General features: G+C 42.7%; 1 protein-coding gene across 3 annotated transcripts in view; it reads right to left on the bottom strand.

Moving 5' to 3' along the window:
* The window catches only part of adgrl1a (adhesion G protein-coupled receptor L1a), a 155,968-nt gene that overhangs the window by 57,604 nt on the left and 75,093 nt on the right, over nucleotides 1-23,271 (bottom strand). For all 3 annotated transcript variants that reach the window (XM_080904858.1, XM_080904859.1, XM_080904860.1), the window contains one exon: nucleotides 4,189-4,367. In XM_080904858.1, coding sequence (XP_080760984.1) covers nucleotides 4,189-4,258 — 70 coding nt within the window. In that variant the 5' untranslated portion in view covers nucleotides 4,259-4,367. The remainder of the gene's footprint in view (nucleotides 1-4,188; nucleotides 4,368-23,271) is intronic.

Genomic DNA, 23,271 nt, shown 5'->3' with positions numbered 1-23,271 from the left:
TATATTCTTCATTTCATGTCTCAGATCTCTATCCACAAAGATGTGCAGTGAGTGCTTAAATATGACCATAAAAATAGCGAGTGGGTACTGTACTACATATGAGCAAGAACATACAAACCACTATGATAATTGTAGTGACACTTGAAGTAAAGCAAAAGGAAGAGCTAATACATTTTTGTCACAGCAGTAGATCACTTTCTTCAAATCTTTGAGGTAGAGCGCTGACTTTGGTGAGTGATGCACTTTCTCAGCGCCTTTGTAGTTCTAAAAGTATTTATGAATGCAAATTAATTGCATTCAGAATTAATTTCAACAAGGAAAGGATCTTTACTATGTTCCCGTCATGGACTCATTTAAATGCAACTGAATCTAATCAACTAATTCAGTGATTTAGTTCAACTAATTCAGCTTCAGTGCTCTGCTTGACATATACTCAAGCGAAAAGTGTAGAGCTGTGAGTTAACAAAATGAAGGGAATAAGGAAATACAAAATGCTGCTTGTGAAGCCTCAAAGTTACATGCTGTTTAGGAAAGTACACGGCGACAAAAAGCTATGTGTTAGTAGCACTCTTTTATTGCCTCCTCTAAAGATATTATTGGCATAAGCCTGTCAGAGTCAGCTCTTATGAATTTATGAGTAGGTCACTGTTTTAAAATGACAATTTTAATATTTCTGCAGGACTGAAAGACGTGTCTTTAACTGTGCAAATTCAATATTGGATTTTAAGACCCTCACTCACTCATTTTTTTTTAAATCTTTGCTCCCACTTTTAAATTTAGGATATGGCAACATTTGGACCTGGAAAAAACTGTCAGCTCAGACATTTTAAAAAAAGCATCTGTCTTGCAACAGCATAGTGAATTCTTTATGTAGCCCTCCATTACGGCTGTGCGATATGACCAAAAGCTCATATCCATATCATATAAGACATGTATCCTCCTGATAACGATATAAATCACAAAAATTTAACATTTTCTGTAAATTCTGTGAATCTCGGCTCGACTTGCGTGAAGTGTTTCCAGCTGGGCGTCGTGTACCTGGAGTCGAGTGTTTTAACGATGTATGAAACGATACATTTTTAGACATAAGTTGTAACGTATATAAGTATTAATTACAACGCGTGCTGCGGGGAAAAGCCTGTTCTAACATTTGAGTCTAAGGTTTATTTTTTAGCACCTGACGGCTCTTTTTTTGCTTCTCATCCGTAAATACTCTGCATACTCTTTCACGTGATTCAGTTTATTTTGAAAAGTCTCAACAGGATCTTGAGCTTTATTGTGAAAGGTTTATGTGGAAAATAAACAAGCGGACACGCGATGGCTTTACCGTCTTGTTGCTAAGCACAACGCATAAAAACAGGCGCTTGTGTGTGGTTATATTAAATATAAGAGAAAGAGAGAACTTTAAGAAATTAATATAGCCACTACAGTGACCATCAAAACGATGAAAAAATATTGCCGTAAACAGTTTATTTTGCGACACCACGAAACAAACAATAGATGTTTTTATATCGTCGTCCGATATATATCGTTATATCGAACAGCCCTACTCTCCATGGAACAAAAAAAACAAAACAAAACACCGAGCCCTGCATTACAGAAAGCAAAAGCATACACTGAGAACAGTCCCCATTCAAACATTGTGTCACCCTTGGAGAACAGTCGAGAGACTAAGCACTTTGTTGAGAAGATGTGTAAAAACAGCTAGTCCCCTATCCTTAAATAATAGCTACTGTTCAGGGGAAAAGGCAGGGAAGGAAAAAAAGCCAGGCAGAGGAGGGGAAGACAGATAAAAATGTCTGCGTGTGCACTAAAGGACCAGGGGCCTTTCCACACGACTGATCTGAGAGCAAAGGCTTAAATACAGGGGAGATGAGAACAGATTCAACCAGTCAGCTGGCACTGCCATCCTGGTATGAGTGGCACACACAAACACACACACGCACACATACACACAAAAAGGCTCATACGCACATCTATCTGGATATGTCAGCACTCTCACATAAACACAAAGATCCATACAGACTCTCGCATGCACACATCACCATGCACTCATGGACATACAGGCACATTATGCACTATACTGTATGCTTGCAAATTCATACCCATCACATTGCAGACTGAAAGGACCTACAAATAGCCTTGTAATGGTCTTCCTGCCACCACTGGTGCACATAAATACGAATACACATGCACACAGCAACGCTTTACACTGTGCTAAATGAAAGTTCTGTGTCAGGGCTTCATCACGTACAGCGCAGCTGCCTGCAATGCCTGCCACATTAAGCAAGCCTAATGGGCTTTCAGATCAGCAGCACTATGTATGAAGGGTGGTACATTCTCAAGCATTCTGTGGAATCAGCGGGACATTCTGTTTGTCAAGGTACGCATGTCAGGCTGTCAGGGAGACTGCCGGGACAAAGGGGTGGAGGGATTTTCTATATGCCAGTATGATTATGACTTTATTTGCTTGTGTTAGTATGAGTTTGTATTCACAGATGAAAATATTGTCTTTTGTCTCACGCAGCCATTGGATTTCAAAGACAAATGAAAAACTGCACAGTGATTTAAGGGGATAAATATTCACTATGTGAGGCGTACGTGTACAAAGCTCATGCTGGTTAAGAACATTTGCACTAAAGAGCTACTTCCAGAGTAGAATAAATGGGTGTGTGTTAAGGGTAAATATTAGAATGTGCAGCCAGGAGCAGAGTGAGGTTAAAGCATCGCAGATTAGTCGGGACACGGAGGAGGAGCAGGGAGTACACATTAGACTGTGAAGCCATGTGTGATGATCATGCAGGTTTCCAAATGAGCTTTGATTAGTCTAAGAGGGATTTCAGCAGATCTCATCACATCAAAACCCTGCGCTCTTCCTTTAAATTCCACTTCCCTTGTTCTCCTTTCTTTTTCTCTCCTGCTCCTCTGGTCACACTATAAAAGAGAGAATGAATTTCAGCCAAAATTTGACTGCCAAAATTATGTGCACCAAAACAGTGTGGGTGAACATGAGCCAATGTAAATGTGCAATGTGCCTGATTCCAATAGAAAAAAAATCTTCTTAATTTCATCCAACCAAATGTTCTGTCTGTGCGCTGATAGTGATTGTGACTGATTATTGCTGTATTATTACTATTCCCGAAGTGCCAGGTCATGCAGATAGGTGGAGGCTTATTTTCATACAAATATATACACCCACAAGTAAAACACAAAGCAACATGATGCCAGTGGCCTAATGGAACACAACATGGGCCACACAGATCTGATGCAACCAAAGGAGAAAAAAGAATAGCTTCTCAAATTAGAGCCACACCTGTCCAATCATAGCTTTCACTGGGGAACTGTTAAATCCAATATTGATATCAGCACTAATATGAAAACACACCTTACTGTTCCCCACTTTCTTCATCGCTAGCTCCTCCCTGCGGTAACCATGTGTCCTTAAGCTCCTCCTCTTCATTCTGGCTGTCCATCACCCAGCGGCTCATTGGCACAGAGTTGACGGAGAACATACAGCAGATGGTGTGCTGCTGTCTGTGTGGCAGGCCACTAGCAGGACACCCAGCAGCCCCTCCTTTCCCTCCTCGGCCCGCTGCCTACCCCTGCAATTCCCGTTCCTTCCCTCATACATATCTTCCAACAAATACACAACACCCTCCAGCATCACGTCATCCCATCCAGGTCACCTGCTGCCAAGCTTACAACAGCTAGCGCACATGCGACACAAAACGAAACATCTTATGGTACATGGCACATTCAAGGAGGTCACACATATGGCACCATTACATGCACGGATTCCCCCTTATTCTCTTGCCACGCTCCAACTAACATCAAGATGACAAGAAATTTTATTGACATTCTCACATCCACCTTGCTCAGACACTCTCTCTCTCTGTCTCCTGTAGAGAGAGTTCAGTTAATGAAGTGCAGCTTTTCTAGCCTGGTCAGCAAGTCAATACACTTACAACCTTCATCACATGTATAAATATTGCATCCTCATTTGCAGTAACCTCAGGCCAGGCCGGCTACAAGTAACGGTGAAACCAACAGAAGCTTACGGTGTGTAAAACAGTCTAAGCTGGCTCGTTGAGTTAAAACAGAATCTTAACGCATAAATTCTGAATCCAGATGCACACATGTGCACTCGTCATGATATAGACAACACTAGAGAATTTTAATATTACATACCCTGTGAGGATGGAGCAATGTTGCTGGAAGCCACAGCACAAGTGAAGACGATCCAGACTGCAAGAGCCATGCTTGAGGCCGAGAAGTGTAAGGAACTGGTCTAGGTGGTCAGAGGTGGTCAGCAGGCACAGGTGAGTTGGGGGGCACTTCCTCAGCTTACACCCACTTTGAGGGTGAACCTGCAGGCAAAGGGGAAAGAAAAAACACGGAATTAGGAGCCTCTTTAAATTCTGTATGTGCATACGTCAAGAAAAAGGAAATTATTTTTTCTTCTCTGTACAGCATTTAAATGAGAGAAGAGGAGAGGAGAGGAGAGGAGAGGAGAGGAGAGGAGAGAGGCTCCCCCTGTGGTGGTCAGGTAGAATGATCAGTTGGGAAATCGGAGGCCATTTTGTGCAAGATGGCTTGGCAACAGCTGTTGCCACTACCAGCTCATCACTCTCAAGTGTTTGGACGCTTGATTGAATCAGACTTGCTACATATGTTTTGGGGCTGTTAACAGAGTTATTTTCACGTGAAAAATGCATGTCTTCTCTATGTGTGCGTGTGTTTGTGTTTGCAGGCGTGCATACAAATCGAGACAGTGAAAAGCGGTGACTCAGTCAGCGGTGCTGCGGGGCTCACACATCTCATTTGCCTAATGAAATAAATCACAATCTGGAACTTGAGCTCTGATTTTTTGACAGTGGAGCCTGCTCTGCCCCTTCAGGGGCTAGAAGGCAGAGAACAGTAAAGATGGTATCGTTATAGCTAACACTGCTCCTGCTGAGTTTGCTGATGGAGCAGACAGATTGGTCTACATCTCTTTGTGTTGTATGAGTGTTTGTTTGTTTTAGTGGGGAGCCGGTTGCTTTGTCTTATTTCATTTACTGCATGATACACACACATGCTCTCTCACACACACGCTGGGATACTGTATGGAGCTTTTATTGACTCCATTCATTTTCTGTGCTCTATACCAGTTTCAACTAACCTACAGTCAGCACTTCACTCTTGCTACCAATCAGCCACATAACATAACGCATGCTGAATATTATTTAAGTCCACTCAAGAACACCACCAGAATACACACTTGTGACTTATCAGGGTCTGGATACAAGATATGTCTGCAGTATGTGGCATTGGGGCTCTAGTAGATTTGGGGACATCATGGATGGCTTTGCTCCATGGTATGGTCTGTTGAGTTTGGATTTGGGATCAGTGCTTTGGCTTTTCTGGTTGTATTTCTTGGGTTTCCTCAGGCACTTTTTTGCAGTATGAGTGCATTTTCCAGCTTGGTGGTGCCAACACCATGAGCAGGATGCTTTGCTCAATTTTTTTTAGCTTTCTGGGATGTGTCAATGTAACATTCAGATGTAGAGCATCAACTTTTCCGTTCACTTTGGCTTTCAACAGTTTTAATGTTGTGGTCGATGGTCTATTGTGACAGTTTTAGCTCCACATATTTGTGTGAGATAAAAAAAAAAAACGAATCCTAATCTAGAGCCAAACTTTCCAAATGCAAGAAAATAAATCTTGCTTAATTACACACAAAAGATCAAACATAAAAATGCATGATTGTGATAAATCTTTAAGATGACAGATTTAGTGCATATTGCAGACTATGTGACATCCTCAAATAGTTCAGAGAAATTTTTATCATACTATGTGTATATCTGTACAAAAATAAATGTAATCCTAATCTTGATTATAAACCTGAACTTAGAATACAAAACAGACAGTTGGGATTATAAAAGTCCCTGCATTTTTCATTTATCAAAGCTTTTCATCCTGCTAAATATGTCAACACACACAACATCACGCAGGCATGGCAGTGCTTTTCATCTGGTAGCAAAGACGGCAGGGCGTGAGCGGCTTCGCCCCTCTCTTTATCATCGCTGATTTGGTTTTTCCTTCGACCTCTCCAGCCCCGCCTCTTTGTGACCTTCTCTGATATTTAACCTCTTCCCCAGTGGCAATGCAGGCCCACAACCTGCCCGGGTGTCGCTGCATGGATTAGTATGTTGGATATCGCAGAGTACAAGCAAGGCAGAGAGAGAGAGATGCAGAGAGCAAATAGCAAAGAGGGAGAGAGAATAAAAGCAGAACTGAGTGGCAAGCACATTCACAGCAGCTGTTCTTTGCACCAGCGTTTATTTCTATCATACACTGTATGCACAACACACAGACACACACACACAACCTCTGAACTAATGCAGCTTGTGCCTTAATTTGAGTGTTGTGTGACCACCCTCTATGATCAGCAGTTGAGAGAAAAGGACATGCTCAGAGGGAGGGCAGGAGGGACAAAGAAAAAGTAGAAGAGCAGTAAACAAACAGCAATAGACATGCAATGTACTACTCAGCTCCACAGCTCTCACGGCATTTACTCTCAAGCTATCCCGCAGCCCCCACCTCATCCCCAATCTCGCTTTATCATTGATGGTCAAAAAGTGATTCCATTCAGTGCAATGACACGCATTTGTTTTTCCTACCAACATTTGTGCTTCAGTGTAAGAAAAATCTGTCTTTTCTCCTGTTTCTTTTGATTGTGCTTCTTTCTGTGCTTTTCAACAATAGCTCTCCTGTGGTCTCTGAAGAGGGCCGGGTAAAGAGAGCAAGGAGGGAGGCAAGGCTGGTGATTGAGGGAGAGAAGGAGAGAGAGAGGGAGCTGGGTGGATAAATTGGTTTTATTTTGTGACAAAAAAGAAAGCTGGCATTATGAAATGTTCATTTTCAGTGTGATGGGGAGGGAGAATGGAAGGAATAAAGGAAGAATGCAAGGCCAAAGTGAATGAAATGAGACAAAAAGAGATGACAAAACAAAGGAATGAGGTGATCAAGAAATGAAAAGAGAGGAAGCATCACACAGACCGAGTAACTAACAAATAAAGAACAAAAAGAGAAAGGGAAGTGAAGGATGACTTTCTGTACAGGGAGAATAAATTCTAGAGAATGGGAGGGGAAACAGCTGAAAATAGCCAAGTGAGAACAGCAAAAGGAATAGTAAAAATGGACGAGTAAAGGCAAAAGGGAAAGTATTTCTTCTGCTTGTGTCTATGAGTCAGCGTGCCTCTGGGTGGAAGAAGGTTAGGACTCTTTGGAGGGTGTGAGATGGGTGTCTTCTCTCTTTGTGCTCTCCCTACTTGGAGGATGTTACATGCCTGAGGCCAAAGCCTGCCCTTTTGCACTGATCACATCCACCATTATTATCATCACTGTTTCTCTTCTAATAGAGCAGAACATCATATCCCTGTGAGACTGGAACCCACAAAAAGCGAGAGTGGACGGCAATTTCAGAGCACTGGTGTAAAGGTGAGGAGGATGACGAATAAAGCAAAGCCGGGCAAATGGCGATCGCTTGTGTTAACACAAAGACAAACGCGGCAGATTTACATTTAAGTGCACAGATCTGCTATCTTGTTTCACATGCTACACTCTGTTTCTTTAGCTATTAATTTACAGGCCGCCTTGATCCAAAGCAAATAACCTCATTATCCACTTCTATTGGATCATTACGATAATCACCATGATCATTAGAATCTGTTTGCTATGGCAGACATGCTCATCAAGAACAGGGTGACACAAGTCCTTTCAGTGCAGAGTGGGGGAAATGTTAAAAGCTGTGTGTGTCTGTCACATGAACCATTCACGTTAACCCCATCACTCAAATCATTTCTGTGCAGAAGAAAGAGGCATTTAGTAACATTACCTGACCAGAATCAAGAGACAGAAGAACAAAGAGTTTACGTAGACAGTTTTTGCTGCATAATTAGAAAAGCTGGTGCAACTCTCAGAGCTGCTACAGCTTCAGGCTTTCTCTCTCCTGTTTTCTCCCACAAAAGGGAAGTTGATATCAAGGTGGAGGAGACAAGTATGATAAGTGTGAGTGAAATCACTTTCTGTGTGTGTGTGTGTGTGTGTGTGTGTGTGTGTGTGTGTGTGTGTGTGTGTGTGTGTGTGTGTGTGTGTGTGTGTGTGTGTGTGACTGGCCAACGCCTCGGCAGAAAGTTTTCCAACTCGATTGAACAAACGCTGCAGCTTTTAAAGCAAATTTTCTGAGGTTTCCAAAAATAGCTTGTACCCATAAAGTGTTCTGGGACCTCCTAACATCTTAATTAGCATTTCAGTGCATTCGAAAATGAGGTATGCTGAGAGAACAAGCCAAAATCATGCAGGGCAATGGGGGGCGACGCGGGGATCACGATAACACAAACACAAATTTATTCAGCTGGGAAAACACTCGTGATTGATTTAAAGATTTGACAGTCATAAATTATGACGGTCAGTTTCTTCATGCAAAGAGAAGTCTTTCCATCTGATGATGAAGCACAAGCGCTTCCCGTGCTATTAGGATTGATGTTTATGCCTCAGATGCTTCAACAACAAATAGTTGGTTCAGTAGCAAAGCTCCCGCTATGAAGGAAATGATTGCCTCCTAGCAACCGACACAGCCGAGCGTGCGAAACTGAATGGCAATCACTCACTTACAAATCAGAAAGTGATGCAAACTGCTGCATTAAATATTTGTAATCAAGTAAAAATTCAGTTCAAAAAGACATGCGATTAAATTGGAATAAATTGAAAACAAATACATGTTGTATTTACTCTGCGCTGCTTGGGTTTGGCATCAGTCATGTCCAAGGCAGGCACTTCATTTCAGAGGAAAGTATTATTTGCGGAGGTTATCTATGCCGTATTGTGTATAGTATGATGAGATGGCAAAGAATGACAAAAACCTGTGCTTTGCCTGGGGGCCTCTAAGTAATTCTCCCTCTGACTCATTGGTGCCGAAGCTTTGTCACACTCGATACTCCTTTGTACTCTCTTGAGTTAGGCAAGAGGGAGCCATACAAGGAAGTGTAACAATAAATTAGGATGAGATGGAATTCATTAATTACTTCTTCACCTCCATAAAACTAATCACTCGCCAAAGTGAATATAATTATCCTACTTTTCCTTTCGAAATGTACCAGACATACCATGAAATATCATTACCGCCACCATCTGCAATCAAGCTTTGCTGAGTGGGAGTCTGTACTTCTACTGACAAATCTGTCTTCCAAGATGCTGAGGTATGACAGTCAAATTTAATGATTAAATGATTATCCAAATTAGCCCAATTGGTAAGTTGGACTTAACAGTTACATCTGCATGTCAAAATTAATAGAGAACATGCAATCATATCAATCTGGTACTGACAAAGAGTTTCTCTTAATTTTAGTGCTATTTAAATTGAATGGATTGAATTTTGCTTTATTGAGAAAAAGTGATTCGAAAGAAAAGGAAATCATGAAATTTTCATTTCATTTCATAAGAATTGTGGCATTTTCCACAAAGTACAATATGAGCTCGGTACACTTAACATCTGATAGCACCTTGAATAAACCGCTGCCCTCCCAACCTCTTCATTGTTATCCTCCAGTTGGGCCTATCGTTAATCTCCCTAATCCTTTTTGGTAAAGCTAGCATGCTAGCAACGACAACATAATAGCATTAGATATTATTCCTACACAACAACCTGATTTTATTGCATTTGCATTGATGCTGAGCAGCCCACTTGCTTGACCATAGTGAGAAATGATAGCCTCCTGTTATGTTAACACGAGAGCAGTAATTTAGGATGGATAATATTGTTAAGCTAGCAGCAGCTACAGAAGCACATTCAGGTCAGATCATCCCAACACCTCCATTTACTGGGGTAGGTCAGTTAAGGGCGAAGCTCTGGTGTGGTAGTATCTTGCTGGCTGCAGCAGCAGGGCTGTTTATATAATGACACCATTGTGCCGTCTGTGTGCAGATGGAACATCAGAGCTCTTGTAATGGCCTGTGTATTAGGGCCAATGTGTTTGATTACTGACTCAGGGAGAGCAGGGATAGGCTGTGTAGTCAACAGGGAATAAGACTCTCTCCAAAAGAGCAACCCAGTGAAGAAAGACCTATTTGAAGAAACAGAAGGAAAGAGGGAAGAGACAAAAAACAGGGGGAGACTTTAATGGAAGTGTGCTTTAAGGGAATGCAAATGAGACAAGGGAATCTGCAGAGCTGCAGAACACAGTGGAGAGATATCAAACATGGCTAGTGTGGCTGCCAAAGAGGTAAAGGCAAAGGGAATGGGGAGTGAGAAAAAAAAGAGCCATTCTCACTTTATTCAACAGACACTCCTCTACATTATTTCCTGCTTCAGTATCAGCCCTTGGATGTAACTCTCCACAAACCCCAACCCACACACCTCCTCATCTCTAGAGTATATGCTTTGACTATTAATATTATTTCTCCAACAGTAGTAGTTGTTTAAAAAGTCACAGTACCTATAAAGCAGTCAGTAAGAGTCCAATATTCCTGAGGGACAGCTGTACATGCTAACCAGAGTACATGAATACCTGAAGGGGGTCGACTGTGTGCGATAACAGTGCAGCATCTGTGAATGAGCGATAGAGATAGGCTGCTGCTAGCCACCGAGTCAGTCTGTTCGTCAACACTGACACCGCGCTGAAGAGAAGCATGCTCCCAGCCTGGTCTTCAGTGTCTCCAGTGTGGCCTGTGATTTATTGTGGCTGTGGAGAGCTTGTCACTGTTCATTATTACTGATGCAACAGGAGGCAATGCCACTACCCATCAATGCTTGCCCTGTGATGCCTGCCATGGCTGCCAGAGGAAGTGACCTTAGCACCCACCTGTCTTCTCACACAAATATTGGTTGCAGCCAAAGTCTAATGAGCTCTAATATCTTACGGGGATTAAACCCTTGACCCAGTTTGGCATCCATCCCTTAACCAATGTTAACCATTTCAAAAATATTTATTCAGCTTTATTCAGTCAATTTCGCACCAAACAAATGGCAAAGCCTTATTTTATACAACACATAACTTTATCTTGTTTCTAATGGGGGTTTTTTTCCTTCCCCATTCTTCCTAACCTCACAGTCAGATTAGATATACTCACTATCTGTCAACCTGCGCTGTCAACTTTGTCAGCGTGAGTTGCACTGCAAATCAATGAAATGAAATGAATAATTCACTATGACCATTAAGTCTAAACAAAAAGAGTGATAACTGCCGGCTCCGACATTAATCTTATGAGCCACCAACAATGGATTATGATATAACATGATAATGTTATGAAATTGTACTCTCTAGTGACGCTCCATCCCACCCTTTTCACCGAGCTGTTCCCAGATGTCACTTGGCTGTGACTGGCAGGTTGCCACCCCAAGTGCCTGTGCACCGCCAGGCCCAGCTAGATCCATCTTCATTAAGGACAAAAGCGCTGTGAGTTGTGTGTGTTATTATCAGTGCCTATTAATCTGAAAGCTCCAACAAGGCAATCCCCGTCTCACTGTTGCACTACAGTTCACAACAGCAAAGCACATGGAATGAAGAAGCACACTATGGATGCAAACCAGACACACTGAGAGTGTGAGTGTCATCGCTAGCCAGAGCTCGCTCTCTCTAAAAGTAACAATGATAACAGACTTAAACAATTTGTAGATATTGTGTAGACAACACAAAGTGAGGTGGGAAAAAATGAATTCATAGCTGTTTAGCTACCTTTGGGATTCACCCGAGGCAAACTGTAGACACCACGTCCCAAGTGCTGGTTTATGCTAAGATGCACATAGTCAGGGCTCGGAGCACTTGCACACATGTTCGCACACATGCACACAATCACACATGTACACACACTGAAGAGCCCACCGGGGCACCACATGTGATGTTGACCCAGTTTAGATCTGTGGCACAAAGTAGAGCAGGGATTCAGAACAAAAAGAGACAGTGACATTTAAAAATAGGTTGACATTCTTTTCATCTCATTGCTGAGGCCCATACAATGGAAGTATCCATCTTTTGTGTCAGTGGCACTATCCACTAATTATTCCGTTACATCTTCAACCTGCCACTTTAGAGACCGACATTCTTTACACGGGCATCAGTTTGGGTTGAATGAAGCTAGTTAGTCAGAAAGGCCTACTAAAATCTACGAATGTACGCATTTTATTGGGAAAAGGCAATTATTTGTTACAGATGAACTATTTGAATCATTTCCAATGAAGTCTGTGGAGGACTGTGATCACAGGGTGAGTAATGAAAAGTACCAACATTTTGTTTTTATAGATTTTTGTTTTGTACATTGTTGTACCGTGATTAGTTAACAAAAATTTGTGTTCAATTTTCCAGTCATCTTATGAGACGTTGTACTTCTATTTCTAAATATCTTTGAAAAAGCGCTGATGGTTTGAGTTTCTAACACAATAGCTCAAGAGTGCTGTTTTTAGCAGCCCTAATGTCTAATTCGCAGTCTCACACACACACACACACACACACACACACACACACACACACACACACACACACACACACACACACACACACACACACACGCAGCACTTCAGTGTGTTTTTTAGCTTTTCAAATGAGAGGACATTAATTAAACCTCAGATGATTACATCTGGACATTTATCACCACACTGCTTTCTCTCCTCATGATAGCCGAGAAGTAGATTAACTAGTTTATGCCAATTTAAATAAAACCAAAATTTAACTTGAACTGTACTCCCTTGCCCATCCATAGCTGTCTGGAGTTATCCAGAGAGATTATTCTGTTGTGGGTCACAGGACTAGAGTGCGGGTGTGTGTTATCCCAATGCAAACATATCTACCTTTTCCAAATGCATATGTCAGAGTGATTTGTATTGTGGAATGGGGTGAGTGTATGTTTATGTGTGTGTATGAGTGATGTATCTGATTTGATAGTACTGACCCCAATCTGCCTGCCAAGGTTATCCAGCTTAGGGATGTGCCGAGTGGGCATCAGGAGATTCTGACACAGCAGGCCTGACGGCCCCAATTTTAAAACATGGCTGTCAGTCAATTTCTTTCTTTTTCCCCCATCTCTTTGTACCTCTCTGTCTACACACACACACACACACACATATTTGAAGACATGGACACAGCACACCAGCGGTCTTCATAGCCACTTAGGAATAACTGAGTAGCATTCACGGGCATGTGCACAAACAAAAACACATGCATCCTATTCAACTAAATGTCAAGTTAATATGTACCTGTAAACTGAAAGAACTAAACTGGTGATCATTTTTTAAGAAACACTGCTAAATACAAGTGCTGCAAACAGACAAGGGGCACATTCATGTTTCTGACACATTCCCTTTCAATCAGACAAGTGCATGCATTCATGCTATGAGGTCCTTGAGGAGGAAAACGTGGTGGTGGTCTGATTATTAGACAGGACCTCTGGGAGAAACAGCCCAAAGCTTGGGGGTTCAGTCAATCCGGGCATAACAGGTGCTACTTTACACTGTCTGCTTCTGTTAATTATCAACAAAGCAGTGCTGGAAACATTTACCGGAATTCACACCAGGTGAACACCCATTAGTGCATGGAGAGTACCCAGAGGGTCTGTACAGACCACCTCTCCAACTACAAATCATGGAGTGAAACTAAGCAACTATACACACATGAACCCAGAAATTAGATGCTAGCGAAAGTACTGTTCAGTATCCACACTGTGTAATACCATTACTCTTATTGTCCAAATATCCTCAACCCACTGCATTCAGTCATCATTACTGTGCAATATTTAACACGTTTCCGTAACCTTTCCTAATCTTTGTTTATTCTTGAATATGTACATAGCGCTGCAAAACTGTGCACCTTACCCCCCCCCATCCACCCCTAATTTCTTTTACATGTCTGTGCTGGATAGGAATTGCTTTTAATCTCATTGTACATGCGAATAATGACAATAAAAATGCATTCTTCTCTAGTCAATTCAAACAACAGAACTGCAAACGCTGCTATGCACTCATAGCACATGCAGTGGTAGATTTCTGAGTTACGGACACTGGGCTAATGGTTACACCTAAACACAAAAACATTCACACACAAGAAGTCAGCTCTGTCTCTCTCCTCAGTTTCTTTTTTTCTTTTCAAATACTCATTTTTCCCTTCATCCCTTCCTGTCCCCGGAGGCCCGAGTACATCAGTTCATCGACACATTTCAGTCTGGTCGGTGGGCTCTATGGAGCCTCCTGTTTGATGCGACCTTTCTGCCCTTTCGTTCTGGGAGTCTCAGGCATCTGGTCACTCTGAATCATTCCCTCCGTCTGCTTTTGTTTGGGAAAAAAGGTTCGGCAGAGAAAGGGAACCAAGCGCATAAAGGGAGATGAATCAACAGACATCTCATGGCGCCTGCTATCCAAGTGAAGTATAGTACTGTTTGAACTCATCCACCTTATCACCCCTCCCCTTCCACCCATCTCCCTTCAACCTTACATTTCTCCCCCTCCACACACCGTAATCCCCCTGTTTTGTGCCTGCATGCTCCCGAATCCCTCACTGGTTCTCATCCTATTTTCACATCTCATCATCATATCCCAGTTTGCTTCATTCCCATAAATAATGAAAGAGATTCTGACTGGGTGAAAATAAATAACTCTGAGCCAATCAAGTGGGGACTTGCAGACATTCCACCAGATGCTTTCACCAAAGCGAGACAGAGCTTTGGTGGCTCATATAAGAGATGTGTGTAGGCTATGAGGCCACTGAAAGAAAAAGTAAATTATTCAGGTGGCATTCTATTTTGCAGCAAAGTCGCCTAAACCAGTCTACTTTTGCTCTGCTTAGAAGACTAGAGCATAAAAAACAACAAGAAACCAAAAAAAAAAAAAAAAAATTTTTTTTTTCACAAAGTGAAAAATTTAAAATGCAAATAGGCATTCACTGACAACAGCACTCAGTCATAAACTGAAACACCCTTAAAGATAACTAAACACATGCAAATGAGCTGATTAGCTAAATATGCAAATTAATTCATTATTTGTAGAAGGCATTTATATGTTAATTGACACATGGCTCACTGAGGATTAATTATTTATATACAGTATACATTAAGCATAGAATAATTTACTAAAATGCATGTAGATAAAAAGATAACAATTATGTGTCTTTATTCTCTTCTTTCTGATCTGACATATTGCACTGACCAAAAGTACAAATTGAGAAAAATCTCACTCTCATGTTCATGAAGCTGAACAGAGCTTCTACGAATACTCCAAAGCAGAACGCTTGCTTTGCATTCAGAGAGGATGGGCGTGGAGGGAGTGATGCTAGCTGTGAAGCTCTGTAGGTTTCTCTATTCTCCTTCTCTCTCCCCTTCTTTTCTTCTCTTTTTTTATTGTGTCTAATCCCCACTTTCTCTTGGCCCCTTTGACCTGTGCAGGTCTCACGTTTCTGGCTCTCGCAGCAAGCATCCAATCGATAGATGGATCTGACTTTACCCTGACTCAATAACCTTTCATGCACATCCTCTTCCTCTAAGGAGTGGATGCGCATGTGTGTGTTTGAGTGCGTGTGCCATTAGAGGAAGGCTCTGGGTCTGCATGTGCAAGTTTGTGCTTGCAAGGCATGGTTTTGGGCTTTTTTGGCAGAGTTGTTGATGTGTGTGTGCGTCTGTGTCTGCCAGCTTCAGTCTCTCACCCTAGGGCCTAGAAGTCACGGCAGTGTGAAAACAGATTGATTTCTCCCCTCCCACACACAAACAATTAACTACACAGCGCTCAATTAGACACACGCTGGAGACGCCTCCAGACAAGCCTTTGCCTTGACCTGGGATCTGTTTCCTGCACACCAACCTATAGTACTTCATTATGCCAACAAAGCATGAGAGGTGTGGAAGGTGATGGGAGCAACTGAGATGATAGTAGGAAGGCATTTATGTGCCTTGCTCGGACAAAATTAGCTCCTCCTGTTGTGCATGGCATCTTCCTAGGATTATGTGTCCCAGCACAAAATGAGCCAAGATTATCTTTAATGATGTCAACGGTGTGCAGTTTCATTTTCACTGGTGTTCACACACTGCTCCACAGCTTGCGCTGCTAGCTGAGTAAGCGGAGTTAGGATGCTAATTTAAAGACAGGGGAATTCCAGTGGAGCGTGGAACTATCTGTATCAGCCGCCCCATGTCCACCTTTGGGACCAATATCCACGTAACACATGTTGATCATCCAGTAAAGGACAAACAAGGTTGTCATCCCTCCGTCAGCTTTCTGTCACTTTTCATTTTTCCAAGTGAAACACTCCAGTGAGCATGTCTTTCTCTGTATCCCTCTCCCTTTCTGTGAGCCAAGACATTTGTCAGAATTTCAACAGTGTCCACTGCTTGAGTAAATCGAGCTTTGTTTGTTGGCTGCCTAGAAAAACATGTCTATTGTCTACGTCTACTCAAGCAAACACAAAATATCTGCTATTTACCATCCTTAAATCTTATATTAAAGGGTGATTAATTCAACTCCGAATGCAATTAATGCCACATCACTGTTGGTTTTAAAAAAGATTATTACATCATCTATCATCATTTTAACACATGATCAAAATACCATCAAAATTCATTCAAAATTCAAATTAACCAAATTCATTATTACCCAATGAAGAAAAAGACATAAAAGAAAATTAAAATGCATTTCCCTTCATAAACATAAACAAAGAGTGGGACTCAGGGCATTATTTCCACAGATATCTTTCCACTGCCACATGGCCAAGTCATGCCATGCTTTGCATGTGTCATTCATAACACATGCTTGGACTAAAGGAGATAATATAATTCTGAGAGAATGCGTGTGTGTGTGTGTGTGTGTGTGTGTGTGTGTGTGTGTGTGTGTGTGTGTGTGTGTGTGTTTATGAAAGCCACAGCAAATGAAAGAGAGAGAGAGAACGAAACTGAGAATTCATAGGAGTACAAGCTCCAGTGAGTGTTAACATTTCTAATTATCTCACTGTCACGTCTGGAGGCTAAGAAGATAACACCTGAAGTCACCAGGGTGGAGAGCAGGCACACACACACACGCACATAGTACACAAATACTCACACACAGCCAGTCCCACAAGCTGATACACCTCCCACCTCCTGCACTTCCATGCAAGGCCTTCAGATTTGTCTCTCTCTGCATGATTGCCTCTACCTCGCACTCCTCTTTTTCTACTGTTCCCTAATTTTTTCTCCCTCTTTTTTTGCAGTCACACCCTCTGCGTGAAGTATAAAGTGAGGTCCAGCTTGCAGGCTCTCCCCTGTTTACCTACGTATACACTGATGTCAAGACGCTGCCTTTGCCTCACCCCTGCTGCCCATTTGCAGGCAAGGCCATCACTATACTGCACATTTGCATTGATGTTTATCCTTGTCATGCCCATTGAACATGGTTTAAATCCTGTGTTTGATATTAAATCCCATGCTATGGGGCTTGATGGTTACTCTACTGATCAAATAAGTACCAGTGGGAAGGCGGATGGATTTAACTGGTTTTAGTATGCACAACAGTCCATTCCGCCTCTGATCCTAGTGTACATCACAGCTGAGGGATTTGCATTCAACCCACAGAATAGTTTGTCCACTACCATTTCAATTTAAACCTGTTTTTTTTTTTTTTTAAATATACAGAGACATAAGATTTGACTTCACAGTATAGCACTTCATTACTAGGTGTGCCATCATAGCCAACTTGCTACATTCTACAGCTTGCTTAAAGGTTGATAAAATATTCACAGAACAGTGTGTTACAGCAATATCTGGAGCTGTGAAGGTTTTTAAGGTCAGCTTTCACAGAGACCAGCTCTTGCCAGGCTGTCCTGTTTTGCCTACAGATCCTGTAGAAGGCCTTTTGGTAGTGACAGCCATTCTCCTGTGACTTCATTCTGTCACCCAGCCATCCGCCATCCCTTCCCTGCTAAATGCATGTAGTGTGAAAGCTGGCAACATTTCTACTGTATGCCTGGGTCAGGGTGACTCACTGAGTGCCAGAGATGTGGCTTTTGCTCTTTTAGACTGTTTAACATTATAAGGGCAAACGGAGAAGAGTCTTGAAATATTAATCACTTCAGAATTAACAGATCTGTCAATCACAACAGCTACAGTAAATTGCCCTTGTGGCCGTGCATGGGCTTCAGTGTCACTCTCAGCATTTGCAATGTGAAACAGAGACGGAAATGCCATATTTTCTCCACAAGACAAAGACATGTGTACTATGCTGTTCAACCACCAAAAAAATAGCTTGTACACAGGCCAACAATGCGTGTTTGTCAGTGCAGAAGCACAAATACATCACTTCCCAAAACAGCTTCCTCCTCAGCAGCAGAGTCCGCCAAACTCATGTCTCATAATCCAGTCTGCTGACGTTCACATAGCTATGTCCTGATGGTCTGAGCTGCAGCCCAACTAGCCAGTTCCACCAGCACAGAGGTCCAGTGTGATTCATGGCATTTCCCGCTCCCATGGAACCCAGATCTCTTTTGTTGTGACATCACAACCAGGGCCCTGATTGGTCACCAGATGTCTGCCCTGATTGGATTCTGGCCCAAACTGTGCCGACTGAATCACTGGCTCAGTGCTACTCTGGATGCTGATCCAGCCCACCTGCACTGCCCAACAAACACACACACACACACACACACACACACACACACACACACACACACACACACACACACACACACACAACCAGAACACTTGCACATGAGCAAAGATACAAGCGCACAACAAGTATGGGTGACATTCAATTAAAGATGTCCATTCATAAAAATAAGTCACTTAACTGCCAACAACTATATCTTGCTCCTTTCAATCTGTCTTTACCTTTTATATGTCTTGTCAATTGATTTTAAAGCACTCCTTTTTGAAGATTATGGCCCTTTAAAATCTAAGTGCCCTTGTTTAACTTAGCTTAAACGACTCTCCCTCTTTGCTTCGTGGGTTAGGCCTCATTTCAAGATTTCTGAGCACTGTCCTGGGAGACATAAAGCGTATGAGAAAGCAAGGGCATTGGGAGAGAGAGAGAGAGAAAGAGAGAGAGTGGTTTGCTGTGCTATGTGTCCATCTCTAAGTGTATCAAGGCTTTTACGCATGTATCTACTTTCGTTCACTGTCTCTGTTCGGCTACATGAAGCAATCAGCAACCCTTAAGTGCAGGCATTCTCTTTTAAATACAGTACAAATGGACGTTAGCTTCTACTTGAGCCTTGAGAAGCACTCCTGAAGCCTCTCTGATTGAGACATGAAACCAGAGCTCTCTTCTATTCCCTCCTCTTCCTGCATACCCAAAGGGATGCCTGCAGCGCAGGTCTCTAAAGATACCCCTGGCACACACATCCTCACCAAACACAGCTCCCGGAGGACAGCTGCAGGCATTCTGCAGTGTCCATCCATACAACCCGACCACCGTTTCACATCTTCAGTCCCAGGGCTGCACACTTTTCAAACAGTGGCATTACTCTTGTTATTTATTCTGGTCCTTCAAAATCCTCATCAAAATTTCCCTTCTCTGTTGTTTCAATATCCTCTGTTTTCTTTATGCACTTTCCTGTTGTATCGCCCGGCTGATCAAACACTTGCATCTGCAGCTTTTTCAATCCCTCCAGAAGTGAGAGAGAGTGAAGCAACACCCTCTCAAAAGCCAAAAGGAAACAGAAGCACCAAATTTGGCAGAGGAACAGACCCCCTGCTGCACCTGTGCCCGTTCAGGCAGATCAGTATTTAGCTGAGCCCGCCTGCTGCCCCGGGGACAATGAGAAGGGATGGGAGGATGGACTGAGGATTTGAGAGGAAGACTTGGACACCATTCCCCACCCTCTGTGCCAGCGTTACAGGTCGAGTGGTCCAAATGTGTACTCGCTGGCGCTAACAGACAGCTGTTTGGTGAGCTGCCTTTGGGCCAGCCCCTCACAGACATGAATGTGAAGAGTAACACATTGAACATCTTGTCCAACATTGCCATTTCCTCTTTTTCTCTAGACATGAATAGAAAAAAAGTAGTGTAAAAGGGATCGCGCGTACAGGAAGGAATATAAATAAAATTATGGCCACAGTTAATCAGATGGTGGTAAATAACAGATGGTGTTTGACTTGAAATTGCTTCATGCAGAACGTAACAGAAACTGTTAGAGAGACCATTACTACCTTAACTTGTGCTAGAATGTAATATGTGCTTTGCAGATGTACTTAGATTGACATCACCTGTTTCTGCATTTTAGCACATGCAGGCACAGCCTGCAAGTTTGTTCCCCAAGGTTGTCATTCCAACAAAACAAGCTTTAAAATTCAGAGAGAGACTGTCCGCCCTGGTGCCAAACACTCCCTTACCCCCTCCCCTGTTATATTTAAGAAAGCTGTTGATCACACCTGTTCCCGCTTCATCCTCAGATGTGGGAATCACGATGAAGGGAATATCACTGAATGTGTTATCTGCTTAGGAGCTGTGACGCTGTGTTTCTATGGTAACACTCCACCCGGTATTACAGTCATTTTGTTATCTTTTCTTTTACTGCCAGCTATTCTCCAAAAACAGCCTAGGCCCTGCAAAAAGGGCCAACAGGAGTGCTTTGTGAAAAGCTAGCCAAGAAGAGAAAGCCAGTTCCATGTAGGCAACTGATTTTGTTTTCTGTCTGTAGATTTTCCCAAACTTACCTTTCTCACATTCTCATGTTCCCTACGTAGTTATCATGGGAACATGAAAAAGTTGTGGGCTTTTCCTGAGCTGTTCAATACCCATGTTTAGAGCACATTATTCACAGAGGAAGACTTAATTCATGAATCCATTCCGCTATTGGCTAAGAGCTATCTTTACCTAATTATGCACAAAACAGACATTCATCAGACTGGCATTTGTTTGTGCCTGTGTTTCCTCTTGAATAAATGAACATAACAGCCTGTGGTGAGGAAGTAACACCCTCCCCCCAAGAGCCTGGTGTCCTACAGGGACGTCGATCTGCATGGTGACAAACTGTTGGTCTGATCGGTACAGCCCATTATTGATTGCTCACTGATGATCAATTTCTCCTACTTTTCAGTATCATTATTGCAACAAATACCATTAATGAGGAATGGTGTGCCTATTATCCTGTCCCATAGATATATATTCTTACTCACACACCTTTAAATTTTCCACTCAAATACATTGTATGTTCTGAGGCTTACACACACAAAGAGAAAGAAAAAGGCAAGAATCTTGTGGAGTCTGTGGAAGAATGATAAACTTGACCTCATACCACACAAGGGGAGTGTGTAGAAAACAATGGAGAGCAACACAAGGAGAGGAAAGATGAGAAGGGATGTTAGAGAACATACACTCACCATATCACTCTTTCCCTCTTTCCTGGGGCTCTTGGGCTTTGGAAAAGAGGGGAGAAGGAGAAAGAGCTGACCAATCTCCAAGGAAACAAAGGACTTAAGGGTAGTGGGGGCAAAGTTAAAAGGCAAACCTGAGCATAGACAACGAAAGCAACTTTCCTTTCTGTATGACTCCGCCAAGGATTATAAACATATATAAGGAGGCATACTAGGGAAGTAAAACTGAGTAATGGAGACATGGGGAGAAAAACAAGAGAGACAGCAGCACAGAGGGAAGCCTGATGGGAAAAGACAAAGAGGAGGAGAGGGAGGGAGGGATGAGGATAGAGATTGAGCACATAAGAGAGTTGTAATTTGCCTAACGAAAGAAGAGAGTGACAGATAGTGGAAAATGAGTATGTTGAGAGGAGGAGAAAATGATGGGCTAGTGAACATGTTGGTGAGTCGCAATAGGTTGAAGGAGAAACAGCACACAGATGAAAGGGAAGAAGGTCAGAGATGCAAATGTAGGGGGAAACGGAGAGAAAGAAAGTGAGAAAACTCGTCTCTGGGCGTCAAACTCAAAGGGTGGGGGGGGGGGATGAAAGCTGATGAAGATGGAGGCATCTTGGGTGCGGAGACTGGTCTTTAATCAAAATGTTTTTTAATTAATTTTACAATTAAGGCACTGCTCGTTAGCTTTGGCGCACGTAAGGAATGACACCGCAGTGTTACGCGTGTCATTAATATAATGATGACAGATCGGCGCTCCAGTGGGACCGCCTCTGCTCTGTGACAGCTGGGTCCTCCAAACACTGTCACCTGACTGGCGTGACATCACCTAACCTCATTCAGCGTGGCTGCCAGCGGCACAAGTGACATGACCACTGCACGACAGCTACTGCACACCTACTTGGCTCTGCTAGTAAGGCCAGCGACACAAACAGAAGACCTCCTTTCTTTCTCGTCGCCTCTCTCCCTCGTTTCATCATTCAAACAAATATATAGAAGCAAATAAACAGTTAGGGAAAATACACTCCCACCCACCTTCTAACAAAAAAAACGACTAAGGTGCACTTGTGTTATGGTATCACATTGTATACTGTTTCACAGATAATCAGTCACTAAAGGAGCAGGGCAGACGCACACACATCCACATACCGCACACACTGCTGGTGCCTCACTCTATTATACACTGTTGTCATGGCAACCCCATTAAGGGAGGACAGTCAGGCAACAACTCTGGTGAAATCATCCTGTCTCCTTTCTACCTCTCTCTCTCTCTCTCTCTCGTTCTTTCACACACATGCATCCACCTTCCCTTTCTTTCACTGCCAGCCATTTCTATTTTGTCTCCCTCCATTACTTTTTCCTTCCTCACCCATTGTCCTTCTCCTCCTCTCCTTGCATCACCCTTGGCACACCTCTCTGCCCGTCTCTCTCCATTACTATGCTACCTTTTCATCTTTTCACCTCCAGGCTCCTACATCCCAGGTGAATGTAAATATGTCATCTCACTTCTCAAAGGCTCACTGCATTTATAGCTGACTTATGTTTGGGCACAATCCCTACATTCACACGTACGGCTATCTGACTGTCTCACGCTCTGCCTGTCTCCCTTCCCGCACTCATTCTTCTAGACACAGATTTGTGATTGAGCCACCTCCTTTTTTTGTACTCTCTCCAATTAAAGGTGAGATTTACAGGGGGAATCAGACAGAGGGCAGCCTCCGAGGACAGCTTTAATAAGGGGTCTGTGCTGCACTGCTCTCTTTTTCATGCTCTCTCGCCTTCTCTCTTAGGAAGATGGCTTGCCATTTAGCAGTTGCAAGGACAGGAGACAGGAGAAACAGGTTACATGATAACCCCTCCCTGACAGGAACATTAAACACTGGCCCAGCCATTAAAAGCTAGCCAACCAACAATGATCAATGCCAATTTGCGGGTGACCCAATGCAGTTGAAATAATCACATAAAGGTGATCTCTAG

This window comes from Rhamphochromis sp. 'chilingali', assembly GCF_963969265.1.
Source record: "Rhamphochromis sp. 'chilingali' genome assembly, chromosome: 15".
Taxonomy (NCBI): domain Eukaryota; kingdom Metazoa; phylum Chordata; class Actinopteri; order Cichliformes; family Cichlidae; genus Rhamphochromis; species Rhamphochromis sp. 'chilingali'.
The sequence above is the reverse complement of the archived record's forward strand: the minus strand, read 5'-3'. Positions and strand labels throughout refer to the sequence as shown.